Below are 15,607 nucleotides of genomic sequence, written 5' to 3'. Positions count from 1 at the left end.
CGCCCCAAGTGGAAGCCGGCCGCTAAACAAGGGTTTCGGCGCCCCGCTTGGGGCGCTGAAACTGAATATCGGCGTGTAAAGTGCCGCAGCGCCACCCGCTGCGGCACGGCAGCCTGCGGTACTGCAGGCCTTCCTCTCATTCTTAAGGGGGAGGTGCCTGCAACAGCGCGATCCCCACTCGCGAGTGCCGGCAAATGAGCCCGGCACCAAGGAGAAGTGCCAGGCTCTCTGGAAACAGCCGGCAATGCCACGGGGGGGGGGGGGGCGGTGTAGGAGGCCGGGGAAGGAGGTGCGGGCAGGCGGCCGCCGAAAAAGCGGCTGGCCGCACCTCCACCTTAACTCGCCCCACTACCGGCACAGGTAGGCCCCGTGTACCGGTCGCTGTTTGCGGCCGGCGCGGGGGAGGCGGCAGCAACCAAATATGGCCAGCGGGGCGATAGCGGGGCGCTGCGCACACCGATGACATCATCGGTGGCGGCGCAGCGCTAATGGCTAACGCCGCCATTAGCGCCCCGCTAAATATTGCGGTAGGTTTGCACAGTGGCGCAAAAGCCCTCTTTGGACGCAAACTGGTGGCGCAGGCCACTAAATTTCTAGGCCATATTGTTTTTTAAAAAAGTTAATTACTTTCTAAATCTTTTATCTAATCTCATTAATTTTCCTACCTTTCCCCGTTTTTGCAGGTAGGCCTCGAAGCCTGGGCGTCTGTTGCCAGCCATGCTGGACCCTAGGTAATTGTTTTGTAGCAAGTTCCTCCCACCCGTCACCCCCCACCCGGGCCCGATTCCGAACCAGCGGCCAGCCATCTTGGTAAAGGCTGGCTGGGCTCACTGCAAGCTCCTCGCGCTCGCGCTGCACGGCGCACGCGCACCTCCACACAGAGCGCGGCCAGAGGGAAGCGAGCAGGTTAGCGGGGGGGCGGGGCTCGGGAGGGGAGGGGGAGCGGAGAGGGTTACCCTGGCAACCGGGCTCGCCAGCCGCAATCAGCCGTCTCAAGCCGCTCAGGCCCGGTCCCGGAGATCGGGAGGCGGAGAGGGGAGGAGGGTTACCAAGGCAACCGGGCCCGGCCAGCCGCAATCGGCCGTCTCAAACCGCCTCAGGCCCGGCCTCGGGAGGGAGGGTGGGGCTCGGGCTGACCGGGGCGCTGCGCTTGGCATGTCAGTGCGTGGGGTGGCACGGAGCTCAGCGGAGCCATCACCGGCAGAGGGGAGAGGGTCTGCTGGCTCCCCCCCCTTTCTCCCCCCCCTCCTTCCCCACCCCTCCCCTCCTCTCCCCCTCCCTCCCCCTCTCTCTCCCCTCCCCTCTCCCCTCCTTTCCCCCCTCTCCCCCTCCCCTCCTTTCCCCCCTCTCTCCCCCCCTCCTTTCCCCCCCTTCCCCCCAGTCGCTCTCTCTCTTCCCCCAGTCGCTCTCTCTCTTCCCCCCAGTTGCTCTCTCTCTTCCCCCCAGTCGCTCTCTCTCTCTCTTCCAACAACAACATGCCCTCAAAAGACCCTCGGCACCGCCGGGCACTTCAGCTAGTTTAATATATATATATATATGTATGATTAAAAATACAACATGGCATTGTGTAGTGAGTACATTATTTCAGTTTGTTGGTTTAGTGCTTTTAATTGTGATTGTGGTGCATTATATCTTTTGCCCGTGAAATTTTATTTTCGTTTAACGTTATCCATGCTGTTGCAGTTATACATCAGCTGATGTGTAGTACTAGTGGTGCAAGACTACCTCTACCAGGTGGTCTCCCTACAGATGTCGAAATGTTCATCTTCACCATCATACTGCAAGCGCTCTCATTCTGCGGATTCCTCACATGTAGACTAAATCAAACCAGAATATCCTGAACTTCTACTGGGTTGACATCCAGTGGGGTTACTTGTGTCCGATGGGGACGGCTGGATCCATCGTGAAGGGTAGGTGGGGCTAGGAGAAGGTGCTCCGAAGATAAGAATCGTGAGGAATCAATGGGAAACCATCTCAACTGCTCTTCCCTAGTAAGTGGCTCAAGAATCTCATGTTTGAGACTTGAGTTCGGACCTGCCCTAGGGCAGAACACAACGGACAGACCCTGAACTTCACAAGTATAGCAACTTGCTCCATCTTGGGTGTTCAGTATTGGCAATCCTGATATCAAGTGTACAAAGAACTGAGTCAGTCTGATAATCCATAAACTCAGCTAAAATTGGGAGATAGACAATTAAGAAACCAACAGAATTAGTTTAAAGGACGCAATGGAGTACAAATACCTGACAACTTTGCTTCTATTTCTTAACTTGCCAAATATTCTCTGTGATTGGTGTCTTTTTTCTAGCCCTGAATTATCCATATTTAATGATTTGAGAACGGTAAAGTTAAGATTTTGCAATCCGCCTCAGTCAGTGTGAATTTTGTATTGGATTTGAACTTTTATTACCTGGATAACTGGCCTCTCTGTCCAATGCCCCAGAGTTTAGTGAATCACCAGCACTGATCAGGACCTCAAGGACTGTTACCTGGTTGTGTTTGTCTGCGTTAACTTTCAAGCTCATCTGGATCATGGTCAAGTTAAATTGAAAATTATGTTTTTTTCTTTTAGGCACTGCCACTGAAGTTGAGCCAGGAGACAGCTGGTGAGTTCGACTTCTTCAGAGTCTCACAGTCTGAGCTCACTCTCTTAGCTGCAATAATATTTAATGGGTTCTGCATGTGACAATAAAAGTGCAGCCATTTCTCTGCAGGTTTATGCTGTATGGTATGGGGGGAATATGTTGTATCATTTTCCACCCGGTAGTAAATATTTCAAAATCTGCAATTTCCTTTTTTATTAGACTATAAGTTGTAAAGTGTTTCAAGACTAGTGGGAATAAGAATGCTGCAGAATATTCTAGCATAGCCTTGTCATTTTATGCTTTTCTGAATCTGAACAATTTACAATCTACCATTTCTGAGGGAAAGGTTTGTGATTAATTATTGCAATACAACATTCATTTTAAAACCACTTTTTAATTATAAGACGGAAAGTCTCTTACTTTGAGAAGCTGATGTAGATAAAAGAGAGTACTAGTATCTATTCCAAATCAGACAAAACATTGCAATTTCTAGAAAAATGTGTCTATGTTTTAAATGATCTCTAAATGCTTCTAAACCAAAGTCTATACTAATTTTAAAGCTCCATAGAAATCAGGGTAGCACTTATTAGGTGTCATTTTGACTGAATTATCTTGTTAGATTTTTTCTTTTACATACTTGTCCTGAGGCCTAAAATTATCTTGAAGTATCTCCTTTGTTTTCTTGCACTCTCACAGTTAGTGCTGGTATATCCTGAAACGACATCTGCTGAACACATTTCGTTCTGATGGCAGGAAAGTGGAGTTAAGGTTGAAGATCAGCCATGATCTTATTGAATGGCGGTGCAGGCTCGAAGGGCCGTATGGCCTACTCCTGCTCCTAATTCTTATGTTCTGAGAACTTTTCTTTATTCAGATGTTGTGTTTCATGTTTACGTACTAATCTCACGCTGTAACTTAATTAATAGAAGGAGAACAAGGTACAGCCAATGGTTTGACTTGGCCTTCATATGTAGCAGTAACTTGGCCACACATTCGACTATGCTTGTCTCTTAGCTGCTTTGAGTTGGTTTGTACCTCATTTATCTTATAGCACTGCCTCCAGAGACGGTGCTGAAATATACCCAAGGTATTGCCTCCATAGGCATTGAACAGCACAATGTGATGTGAATTTCTTCACTGGCTCCAAAGGGCAAAGTGCCACCGGTGGCATTTGCTGCCAGGGTCTCCATTTATTTCTGGCTATGGGTGGATTGAGTTCTCAGCCCAGCCGTACAGACCACAGTACCGTTTTCACACTGTTGCCCTGCACAGACCTTCCCTCAACCCCGATAAGGTCGATGGCCAGAAGTACACAATTGCAACCTTTGAGCAACTGCAATAATTGCTGTGGTGCTGCTGCTCTAAATTCACCCACCATATAAACGGGATATTTCCAAACATTAGCAGTGTCATCATATTTCCACTGGAAGCAGTTAGGCAATATAAACGTGATGTAAATTTCACTGCGTAGTCCAGTTCCATTATTGTATATCAGGAGTTTTGCTTCATCAAATCAAACTGGCAATAAAAGAGATTGTTACAGGCAACCTGATTATAGTGTTACATTAATGATAAACAGATATGATCAATTCTGGTTGGGAGTGTACTAGATGGTGTAATGATCAGTAACATGTCATTCTAGAATGGTACGTGAAGACTTTCAGTGAAATTAATAATAATGCGACTGTAATGAATGACTGTGCTGCTGTCGGTGCTGTGTTCTGCAAGGGGAAGAAACATGGGCAGAACAGAAATGCAAAGCAATCGGAGGATGAAACTTTTAATTGTAAATGCTGTGGTTACCAGCACCAGTCAAGACAATGCCCAGCGTTTGGGAAAATGTGCACAAAATGTAATGGAAAGAATCACTTTGCCAAACAATGCTTTTCAAAAGTAAAAACAAAGAAAGGGCAACAAGTCAATGTGATTGAGGACACTGATTTAAGTGAGACATTTTTTGTAGGAATGGTGTCATGTGACAATATAGAAAAGGATACAGAAAATGTGCAGCCCTCAGGAATGAACAATGCTGAACATAAAGTTAATGCAGTAAAAGAGGACAAATGGATGATGCCACTGCAGGTAAATGGAGCATTAGTTACATTGAAACTAGACACTGGGGCAAAAGCAAACTTAATCAGTATGAGTGACATTAAAAATATGAAAGAAAAGCCCAAAATACAGAAAAAGTCAGTACTACTGAAGAACTATAATGGACAGAAAATAGATAGCTTAGGTGTATGCACACTTAAAGTGACAGTCAAAGACAAAGTGCATCATCTCATGTTTTCTGCTGAAGGACTTGATTCACTACTAGGTGACAAAGCTTGTGAGGACTTAGAACTGGTCAAGAGAGTCTACCGTATAAACTGTGCCATAAGCAGACCAGGTGACTCTGTGGATTCTGTAGTGAGTAATTTCCAGGATGTGTTCAAAGGATTTGGAGTTCTACCATTCACTTACAAGATCCAGCTAAAGGAGGATGCTCAGCCAGTGGTACATGCTCCACGGAGAGTTCCAGCACCCCTGCGTGACCGGCTCAAGAAAGAACTGGACAGAATGACCACACTAGGAGTCATCAGGAAAGTCGAAGAGCCAACAGACTGGGTTAACTCCATGGTATGTGTAAAGAAAAAGAACAATGATCTAAGAGTATGCATGGATCCAAAGGACTTAAATGCAAACATAAAACGTGAACACTACCAGATTCCCAAGCGAGAAGAAATCACCAGTGAAATGTCAGGTGCCAGATACTTCACAAAGCTCGATGCCTCACAAGGATTTTGGCAACTAAAACTGGATGAAGAGAGCACCAAATACTGTACCTTCAACACACCATTTGGCAGGTATTGTTTCCTCAAAATGCCTTTCGGGATAATATCTGCATCTGAAATCTTTCATAGAGCGATGGAACACATAATTGAAGGTCTGGAAGGAGTTTGGGTCTATGTTGATGACATCATCATCTGGGCCTCCACACTGAAAGAACACAATGAGAGACTGACTAAAGTGCTACAGAGCATACGCCGGAATGGACTGAAGCTCAACAAAGCCAAGTGTCAAAAATAACAACAGAAAATGCTGGAAAAACTCAGCAGGTCAGGCAACATCCGTGGAGAGAAATTTGAGTTGACGTTTCGGGTTTGACCCTTCTTCAAAACTGGAGAGAAAAGGAACTAGATCGAAGGCAGGGCTGCATCGGACAAAAGAATAAAAGAACCAAAAGAAGTAAAAGAGATTAGAAGCTAGACGAGATGGTAATAGGCTGGGATTAGGTGTAAAGTGTACTGGCAGGGCAAAAGATAGCTGCCAGGTGTGAGAGAGAAACAAAAGGAAAGGGGGGGGGAGGAAAGGAGTGGAAAAATATAAGTAAAAATGAAATAGGGGCCAAGGTTATGATCTGAAATTGTTGAACTCGATATTGAGACCGGAAGGCTGCAGAATGCCTAATCGGAAGATGAGGTGCTGTTCCTCGAGTTTACGTTGAGCTTCCGTGGAACAGTACAAGAGGCCAAGGACCGTGAGGTCCGAGTGGGAATGGAGCGGTGAATTGAAGTGACAGGCGACCGGAAGCTCGGGGTTACCCTTACGGACTGAACGGAGGTGTTCCGCAAAGCGGTCACCCAATCTGCGTTTGGTCTCCCCAATGTAGAGGAGACCGCATCGTGAGCAGCGAATACAGTATACTAGATTGCGAGAAGTACAAGTAAATCGCTGTTTCACCTGGAAGGGGTGTTTGGGGCCCTGGACAGTGGGGAGGGGGGAGGTATAGGGGCAGGTGTTACATCTCCTCCGCTTGCACGGGAAGGTGCCAGGCGAAGGGGAAGGGCTGTTTGGGGTGATAGAGGAGTGGACTAGGGTGTCTCGGAGAGAGCGGTCCCTGCGGAATGCTGAAAGGGGAGGGGAGGGGAAGATACGTTTGGTGGTGGGATCACTTTGGAGGTAGCGGAAATGCCGGAGGATGATCCGTTGAATGTGGAGGCTGGTGGGGTGAAAGGTGAGGACAAGGGGAACCCTATCGTGGTTCCGGGAGGGAGGGGCAGGGGTGAGGGCAGAGGTGCGGGAGATAGAACTGACACGGTCGAGGGCAGTGTCAACCACGGTAGAGGGGAATCCTCGGTTGCGGAAAAAGGAAGACATGTCTGAAGCACTGGTATGGAAGGTGGCATCGTCGGAGCAGATACGGCAGAGGCGGAGAAACTGGGAGAATGGAATAGAGTCCTTACAGGAAGCGGGGTGGGAGGAAGTGTAGTCCAGGTAGCTGTGGGAGTCAGTGGGCTTGTAGTAAATATTGGTCGATAACCTATCCCCAGAGATGGAGACGGAGAAGTCGAGGAAGGGAAGGGAAGAGTCAGAGATGGACCATGTGAAGGTGAGGGAAGGGTGGAAATTGGAGGCAAAGTGAATGAAATTGTCAAGTTCGGGGCGAGAGCAGGAAACGGCACCGATACAGTCATCAATGTATCGGAAAAAGAGGTGAGGGAGGGGACCCGAGTAGGACTGGAACAAAGATTGTTCCACATAGCCCACGAAAAGGCAGGCATAGCTAGGACCCATGCGGGTACCCATGGCAACACCTTTGATTTGGAGGAAATGAGTGGAGTTAAAGGAGAAGTTGTTCAATGTGAGAACAAGTTCAGCCAGGCGGAGGAGGGTCGTGGTGGATGGGGACTGGTCGGGCCTCTGTTCAAGGAAGAAGCGGAGTGCCCTCAGGCCATCCGGGTGGGGGATGGAGGTGTAGAGGGATTGTACGTCCATGGTGAAAAGGAAGCGGTTGGGGCCAGGAAACTGGAAACTGTTAAAGTGGCGGAGGGCGTCCGAAGAGTCGCGGATGTAGGTGGGAAGAGACTGGACAAGGGGAGAAAAGATAGAGTCAAGATAGGAAGAGATAAGTTCCGTAGGGCAAGAACAGGCTGAAACGATGGGTCTACCAGGGCAGTCCTGTTTGTGGATCTTGGGAAGGAGGTAGAAGCGGGCTGTGCGGGGTTGGGGAACTATGAGGTTGGTGGCAGCGGGGGGAAGATCTCCAGAGGAGATGAGGTCAGTGACAGTCTTGGAAACGGTGGTTTGATGTTCGGTAGTGGGGTCATGGTCCAGGTGGAGGTAGGAGGAGGTGTCGGAGAGTTGGCGTTCAGCTTCCGCTAGGTAGAGGTCAGTACGCCAAACAACAACAGCACCACCCTTGTCAGCGGGTTTAATGACAATGTCAGGGTTGGATCTAAGAGAATGGAGTGCTGCAAGTTCAGAGGGAGGTAGGTTGGAGTGAGTGAGGGGAGCAGAGAAATGGAGACGGCCGATGTCACGTCGGCAGTTAGCGATGAAAAGATCTAGAGGGGGTAAGAGGCCAGGGGGAGGGGTCCAGGTAGAATGGGAATTCTGCAAGCGGGAGAAAGGGTCAGTTTTGCGGGGGGAAGACTCCTGGCCAGTGAAGTGGGCACGGAGACGAAGGCGGCGGAAAAAGGGCTCAGCATTGTGCCGAGCTCGAAATTCATTGAGGTGGGGGCGTAAGGGGATGAAGCTCAAGCCTTTGCTGAGGACTGATCGTTCAGGGTCAGAGAGTGGAAGGTAAGAGGGGATAGTGAACACACGGCAGGGGGTGAGATTGGGAGAAGGGGGGTCAGAGGAAGGTGAAGGGGAAGAAGGTTCCGGAGGGGCGTTGGTGTCCAAGAGTTGATGAAGCTTGCGATCCTTGACATCGGAAAGGAAGAAGAAAAGTTTTTTGTTGAAGCGTCGGATGAGTCGAAGGATGAAGTGGAACTGAGGACCCGGACAGCTTTGAGATAGAGTGCGCCGGTGTTGCTGAAGAGAGAAGTCGAGTGTGTTCATGTGGCGCCGCATGGCGTTGAGCGTGGATCTCAGGATGCGGTGAGAGCAGTAGTTCGAGGAACGATGAATATCTTGGAGATATTTGTAATCCTGGGTGGATCCGAAGCACGAAGGGTGGAAGTTTAGTTGGAATCCACGTGGAGTAAGTCGGAACCGGAGACAGTTGCTGAGGAAAATGATGTGGCTATGAAACCGAGTCTTGGCAGATACCTGATCAAACACGAGAAGGGAAACTGAAAGTAATGAAGATGAACAAGGTTGAAGAGCCAAACGGAGATCCCGTCGCAGAGAAGAGCAGAACTTCTTCAAGGTAGGCATTCCTAGAAGAGGTGTGGCAGTGAACCAAACACTAGTACGATAGCAAAATACTGCAGATGTTGGAAATCCGAAATAACAACAGAAAATGCTGGAAAAACTCAGCAGGTCAGGCAACATCCGTGGAGAGAAATTTGAGTTGACGTTTCGGGTTTGACCCTTCTTCAAAACTGGAGAGAAAAGGAACTAGATCGAAGGCAGGGCTGCGATCGGACAAAAGAATAAAAGAACCAAAAGAAGTAAAAGAGATTAGAAGCCAAGTGTCAGTTTGGCGTCCAGGAAGTCACTTTCCTAGGAGATAATCTATCTGGTAAAGGAATAGAGCTAGATATGGAAAAAGTAAACGCCATACTCAAAATGCCCCGACCCACTGACAAAAAAGGAGTGCTACGCATCATGGGGATGATAAACTTCATTGGAAAGTTCATTCCTAACTTGTCAGCCAAGACAGCCTGTCTGCGAGACCTGCTACATAAAACAAATGAGTTCGCATGGACAGAAAGACATGAACAAGAGTGGATGAACCTCAAAACAGTGCTGACAACCACACCTGTACTCACTTTCTTTGACCCAACAAAGAGAATCAAAGTGTCAACGGATGCATCAAAAGATGGCCTAGTCTTGCTACAAGCAGAGGGTGAAGATTGGAAGCCTGTTGCTTATGCCTCCAGGTCTATGACTGATTCTGAGTGTCGATACGCCCAGATTGAAAAGGAATGTCTAGGCTTGGTAGTTGGACTAGAAAAGTTCCATGGCTACATATATGGACTTCCCACCTTCACAGTTGAGACAGACCACTGCCCACTGGTTGCCATCATTAAAAAAAATCTGAATGAGATGTCTCCAAGGATTCAACGACTTATGATGAAGCTGCAAAGATATGACTTTGAACTGATCTACACACCAGGCACACACATAGTGTTAGCAGATGCACTATCCCGAGCACCCACAATGAGTCATGTGAGCTCTACTGAGGAAGACGTACATGTTCATGTGAGTATGGTCACTGCTGCGCTGCCCGTGTCAGACACAAAATCAAAGCAAATAGCAGAAGAAACAGTAAAAGATACACTGTTACAAACAGTAATAGAGAACATTCATCATGGTTGGCCAAAAGGTTCCTGTCCAAAGTACTATCACATCAGGTCAGAGTTAAGTGTCGCAAGTGGACTATTACTAAAACAGAACAGAATAGTCATTCCACAGGCTCTACATCAAGACATGCTCAAAAGGATTCATGAGAGACACCTCGGAATTGAAAAATGCAAAAGGAGAGCAAGAGACACTGGCCTAGAAATTCATTGACGCCACTTTTGGGGCGCTAAAGTGGGGCATCCGCTAATGTTTGCGGCCGCCGCCAAATCTAGGCCACTTCTCCGATATTCATTAGCTTCGCCCTACTAGTTCGGGCGAGCGCTAAAACTGCTGTTCGACGCCTCTCTTTGGGCGCTAAGCCGGAGGTGGTGATCGATAGCGCCGAGGCCGGGCGCAGCGCAGGTGCGGCCATCTCATGACTGACAGCAGACACCCTGGCGCCGGCCAGCTCTTAAGGGGGAAGGGTCGACTGTGTCTGCTGCCACGCCCTGGATAGTGGAGCCCTCCAGCTAGGCCTGAACACTGCTGCTGGACCCAAATAGCGCCTGAAGACATGGAGAAGGCCCGTGAACGTGCGCAGCGCTTCTCAGAGCGTGATCTGAGTGTGCTGCTTGCTGCTGTGGAGAAGAGGCGCCATGTTTTGTACCCGGACAATGGCAAGAAGGCGACGGTCCGCGTCTACAGGAGAGCCTGGAAGCATGTCGCCAGCAAGCTGTCAGCCAACAGCGCCGTCCCCAGGACCGGTGCCCAATGCCGCAAAAAGTTAAATGACCTCACACGCATTGTCAGGGTGAGTACCCTTTCCAATGACCTCCTCATCCTTGCATGTGCACCTCACATTATGGGCAAAGGGACCTGAAAGCTCTAATGGCCAGCCTTCATCCAGCAGCTATGGCACAGGCATGAGCATCAATTGCACATTCTGCACTGAACACACTGGCCAAGCTATTCCACCATGGGAGGCAGTGCACAGCAGATCATGGCGACACACTGGCCAGGCTATTCCACCATGGGAGGCAGTGCACAGCAGATCATGGCGACACACTGGCCAGGCTATTCCACCATGGGAGGCAGTGCACAGCAGATCATGGCGACACACTGGCCAGGCTATTCCACCATGGGAGGCAGTGCACAGCAGATCATGGCGACACACTGGCCAGGCTATTCCACCATGGGAGGCAGTGCACAGCAGATCATGGCGACACACTGGCCAGGCTATTCCACCATGGGAGGCAGTGCACACAAAATCACAGCGACACACTGTACTTAGAGGCCGTCCTTTCTCTTGCAGGCCAAGCTGGCGAATAATCGCAAGAGCCGGACTGCAACCGGAGGAGGACGACCCCATATCCAGCCACTCACCGACCTGCAACATCGCGTGGAACGCCTCATGGGTGACCGGGTGATTGGGCCCGTTGCATGTGGAGATGCCGACCCTGTTCTGCGAAGCAGTGGTAAGGACATCACCTTTTGCACCTCTCTCGTCCCACTTGCGCATCAGATCTACATCCTTTGCCACTGTCCGACCAATGCGCTGAATGCCACCGCTCATGCACCCCGCACTGATGCCCTCTCCTCACTCTAAAGCTACTCTTGTGCCTTCCTGCTTTCAGATGGTCAAGAGGAGGTCCCTCAACTTGCCAGTGACAGACCCTCCGAGGAGGAGCAGGAGGAGGAGCAAGAGGAAGGCGGCCCATCAGGGGAACCCTCAGCCGCGGCCACCCAGGCCAATGTAGGGGACACGTCTTCCCTGGAGGGCAGCGTGGCGGAAGTGTCGAAGGGGAGGGGAGCTCCTGGGACCTGCGTGCTGCAGAAAGGCGGGAGGGGGGTGGAAGCTCGGCGGCCTTCTCCCCAAAGGGGGGATGTGTCGGAGGGGAGTCCAATTGCTGGGCCCAGCAGCCTCCAGCAACGCAGGATGGGTCGGCCAGCTCGGCGGCCTTCTCCCCAGAGGGAGAGTCCGGCCTCCAGTCAGGAGATGCTCTTCGCCGAGGAGATGGAACGCCTCGAAGACTTGTCCGCGGACTCGGAGCGCCGGCACACGGAGCTCATGGCGGCAGTGGCACGGTTGCCTGAGTCCATCGATTCCCTCTCTCGGAGTGTGGCCGAGTTCGGGCCCTTAGAGGCCACCAGTCGGGCGGAATACCGGGCAGATCTTTCAGCGACTGGCCAGGTGATTAGTGGTGCCGTCCAGTCACTGGCTGCTCTGCTGCGGTCAGCGAACAGGTCAACACGGGCACTCACTGCTGCCACACTCGCTGTGTCAGCCAGGCATCGCCAGGGCATCCGGCACGCTGCAGCAGCACATCGGTCTGTCCCTCGGCACATTCGTGCGCATGCTGCAGTGCTGCCCGGGCGAGTGCCAGTGTCTCAGGCGACCAGCGAGCGCCTGCCATCCGCCAGCTTGCCGCCATTCCTCCAGCCGCCACTGCCACTCCCCCAGTGGAGCTGCCAGGAGCTGCTGCAGCGACTGATGCTGGCCAGCCACAGCTGCAGCAATCAACAGCCGGCCGCTCGACGCCCAGACCTCGACTAGGCCGACCCCCAAGGGCATCTGCCGTCACGACATGTGCCCCTCAGGAGCCTGCCCCCAGCCTTGCAGCAGCCAATGGCCTTACTTTGAGGCGGAGCAGCAGGGCGGGCAGGGGCCACCCAAAGATGGCCAAGGCATCGCCCTAGCGGGCCAAATAGTCGAATGTGTGGCCATTTGTGTTTGTTTCTTGAGGCCGAGAATTGGATGTTTGTTTTTTGAAGGCCGATGATGTGATGTTTGTTTTGGACGAAGGCCGAGAATGATGGCCATTTTAGTTGCCCTATTTTGTTAATCCTCCCCAGGTTGTGGGAGCGAGTAATGTGTTTGAGTGTTTTTTGGGGGTTTCCTCTGTTTTTGGTTTTCATGTGGTAAGGGCCCAGAGTTTGTACAATAAAGCATTTTATTTATTCACATTGTCCATGTTTGATCTTTGAAGTGTTTGTTGCCTTAACTGGCTGAGGGCTTGCGGAGCGGCTGCAATCATGTTCTATCATTGGCACAAGCCATTCCCTGACAGGAGGCCTAGAAGTGATGTTCAATAAGCCGACGACGGGCGGCCCTTGGACCTTGTGCGTCCCTCCTGGGCTGGTACTCCTCGTCCTCGTCGTCCTCATGCTCCTCCTGCTCCTCCTCCTGAGGTGGTGGTCCAACGTGAGGTGGCAGTGCCTGAGTCCTGCGGATAGCCAGGTTGTGCAGCATGCAGCAAACGACGACGAATTGGGAGACTCGATCCTGCGAATACTGGAGGGCTCCCCCGGAGCGGTCGAGACAGCGGAACCGTTGCTTGAGCACGCCGATTGTTTGTTCTATGAGGCTCCTCGTCGCTTGATGGCTCTCGTTGTATGCCTCTTCAGCAGGGGTCGTGGGCGCGCGGAGCGGGGTCATGAGCCAGGTACACAAAGGATAGCCTTTGTCCCCGATGAGCCATCCTCTTGGGGGAGGCTGTGCCTGGAACATGTCAGCCACAGTTGTCTGTCGCAGGATAAAGGCATCGTGGCTGCTGCCTGGAAAGCGGGCATTGACAGCTAGGATGCGCTGCCTGTGGTCACACACCAGCTGTACATTGAGGGAATGGTAGCCCTTCCGGTTGCGGTAATCCTCGGCATGCTCAAGAGGTGCCTGCAAAGCCACATGCGTGCAATCAATGGCGCCCTGCACCATGGGGAAGCCCGCTATTCTTGCAAACCCCACTGCACGCTGCTGCTGCTTGTCCAGGGTCATGGGGAAGGAGATGAATTGATGTCTCCTTATGAAAAGGGCTTCGGTCACCTGGCGGATGCAGCAATGCACGCCGAACTGGGAGATGTTAGCGATGTCCCCAGTAGCGGATTGGAAGGAGCCGGAGGCATAGAAGTTGAGAGCCACCGTCACCTTCACTGCCACCGACAGAGACGTCCTGCGCATCAGCTGTGGCTGCAGATCTCTCTGAAGCAGCCGGCAGATGTCTGTAACCACCTCCCTTCGGAATCGCAGCCTCCTAACACACATCGCGGCAGACATGGTCAGATAGGAGGTCTGCTGGCGGTATACCCTGCGTGGGTAAGGCCTCAGTTGGCGACGCCTGTTGCCCCCTCTGCGTCTAGCCAGGGCTGCCACTCTCTCACGGCGTCTGTAAGCCCTTCTGGCATAAGGCTGAAATTCAGCGTTGCCACCCAATGCAGCCCCCATTATATGCTGGCAAACACTGAGCTCTGAATGAAGGCTAAGATAATTGGTAAGCTCTGGCCTGAGCCAAAAATACCTGTCCAAGTGTTGGTCCAAACCAGTAAACTCTCCTCCTTGGTCTCTGTCCAAAAAACCGTTGCACAAGAGTGAATGCTGCAAAATGGCTGGCCTTTATACTGCTGGGTAAGTGCCCTTTAATTAGCGCTCCCCCCGGTCCGGCTGGCCTGTGTACCGTTCCACTTCACAGTCGCTCAGGACGCCCGGCGCACAATGGGCCGGCGCGAGCGAAGTTCCGGTTTGGGGCGTACAAAGGGCGTTGCACTATTAAATGACGTCATGATCTGCGCGCGCAGCAGGGCGCGCGCTAAGACTTTGCGCCGGCGCTAAATGTGTCCTGAAGTTGGGGAGAGGCGCAGATCGCGCTGCGCCCGGGCGATAAGCGCCTAGCGCTCGAGATCTACTCCCCCTAAGGCGCTAACGGCTGGCGCGCCCAACTGAATTTCTAGGCCACTGTTTATTGGCCTGGCATAAATAAGGACATTGAGAACATGATAGGCATATGTGAGACATGTCAGAAACACCAAAACAAACAAGCAAAGGAACCAATGATAGTAGCTGACTTACCAACAGCACCATGGCAAAAGGTTGGTATGGACCTCTTTCATTTGAATGGTAAAGACTATCTAATAGTGATTGACTACTATTCTAATTATCCTGAGATGGCGCTGCTCTCAAGCACATCAGCAAGCAGTGTCATAATGCATGTTAAATCCATCTTCGCCAGACATGGAATTCCCAGGATTGCCGTTAGCGACAATGGTCCGTGCTTCAACTGTAAGGAGTGGCAACAGTTTGCAGCACATTATGACTTTCAACACATCACATCCAGTCCTCTGTATGCTCAGTCGAATGGTAAGGCAGAGAAAGGTGTTCAAGTTCTCAAACAGCTACTGAAGAAAGCAACAGAAAGCAAGTCTGATCCTTATCTCGCCCTGCTGAGCTACTGAGCCTCCCCTTTAGACTGTGGTTCTTCACCTGCTGAACTCCTAATGGGTCGCAAGTTGCGCACCACGCTACCCTGCTGTGCAAAAGAAAGGCAGAGTAAGGAACTGAGACAGAGACTTCAACTGTTAAAGCTGAAACAGAAATCACACTATGACAAGTCATCCAAAACTCTGAAACCATTGACAAGGGATGATGTTGTCAGGATTGAGGATCCAAATGCATGGAACAGGAAAGCTACAGTTCTTGAGGAAGTAGGACCAAGGTCATACACCGTTAGAACTGAGGAAGGACAGGTTCTCAGGAGGAACCGCCGTTCCCTCCTGAAAACGCAAGAAACTATCCAAGAGCAAATCGATGACAATGCCGCAACTGAACCTTGTCACTCACCACCAGAACAATCTAACACAAACACACATACAGGCTCTCATGAAAACACATCAGACTTACCTGTGCTGAGAAGATCCACACGTGAAATAAAAAAGCCTGATAGATTTAATCTTTGAGCACAAAGAAAACTATAATAAAAGAATGAAAAGCTTAGAGTTCATAAAGTAAAGCTTTGAAAATGTGTGACTGTTGTGAAGAT

At 50.8% G+C, this 15,607-nt stretch overlaps 1 protein-coding gene across 1 annotated transcript in view; it reads left to right on the top strand.

Moving 5' to 3' along the window:
• The window catches only part of stard13b (StAR related lipid transfer domain containing 13b), a 730,982-nt gene that overhangs the window by 374,426 nt on the left and 340,949 nt on the right, over positions 1 to 15,607 (top strand). The window contains exon 4 of the mRNA XM_085999342.1: positions 2,573 to 2,606. Within this exon, the coding sequence (XP_085855468.1) occupies positions 2,573 to 2,606 (34 nt within the window). The remainder of the gene's footprint in view (positions 1 to 2,572; positions 2,607 to 15,607) is intronic.

The sequence above is a fragment of the Somniosus microcephalus genome, chromosome 10, assembly GCF_052327205.1.
Source record: "Somniosus microcephalus isolate GS21.2 chromosome 10, FLI_Smic_1.0, whole genome shotgun sequence".
Taxonomy (NCBI): Eukaryota; Metazoa; Chordata; class Chondrichthyes; order Squaliformes; family Somniosidae; genus Somniosus; species Somniosus microcephalus.
Note: the sequence above shows the minus strand (reverse complement) of the source record. Positions and strands in the feature narration are given on the sequence as shown.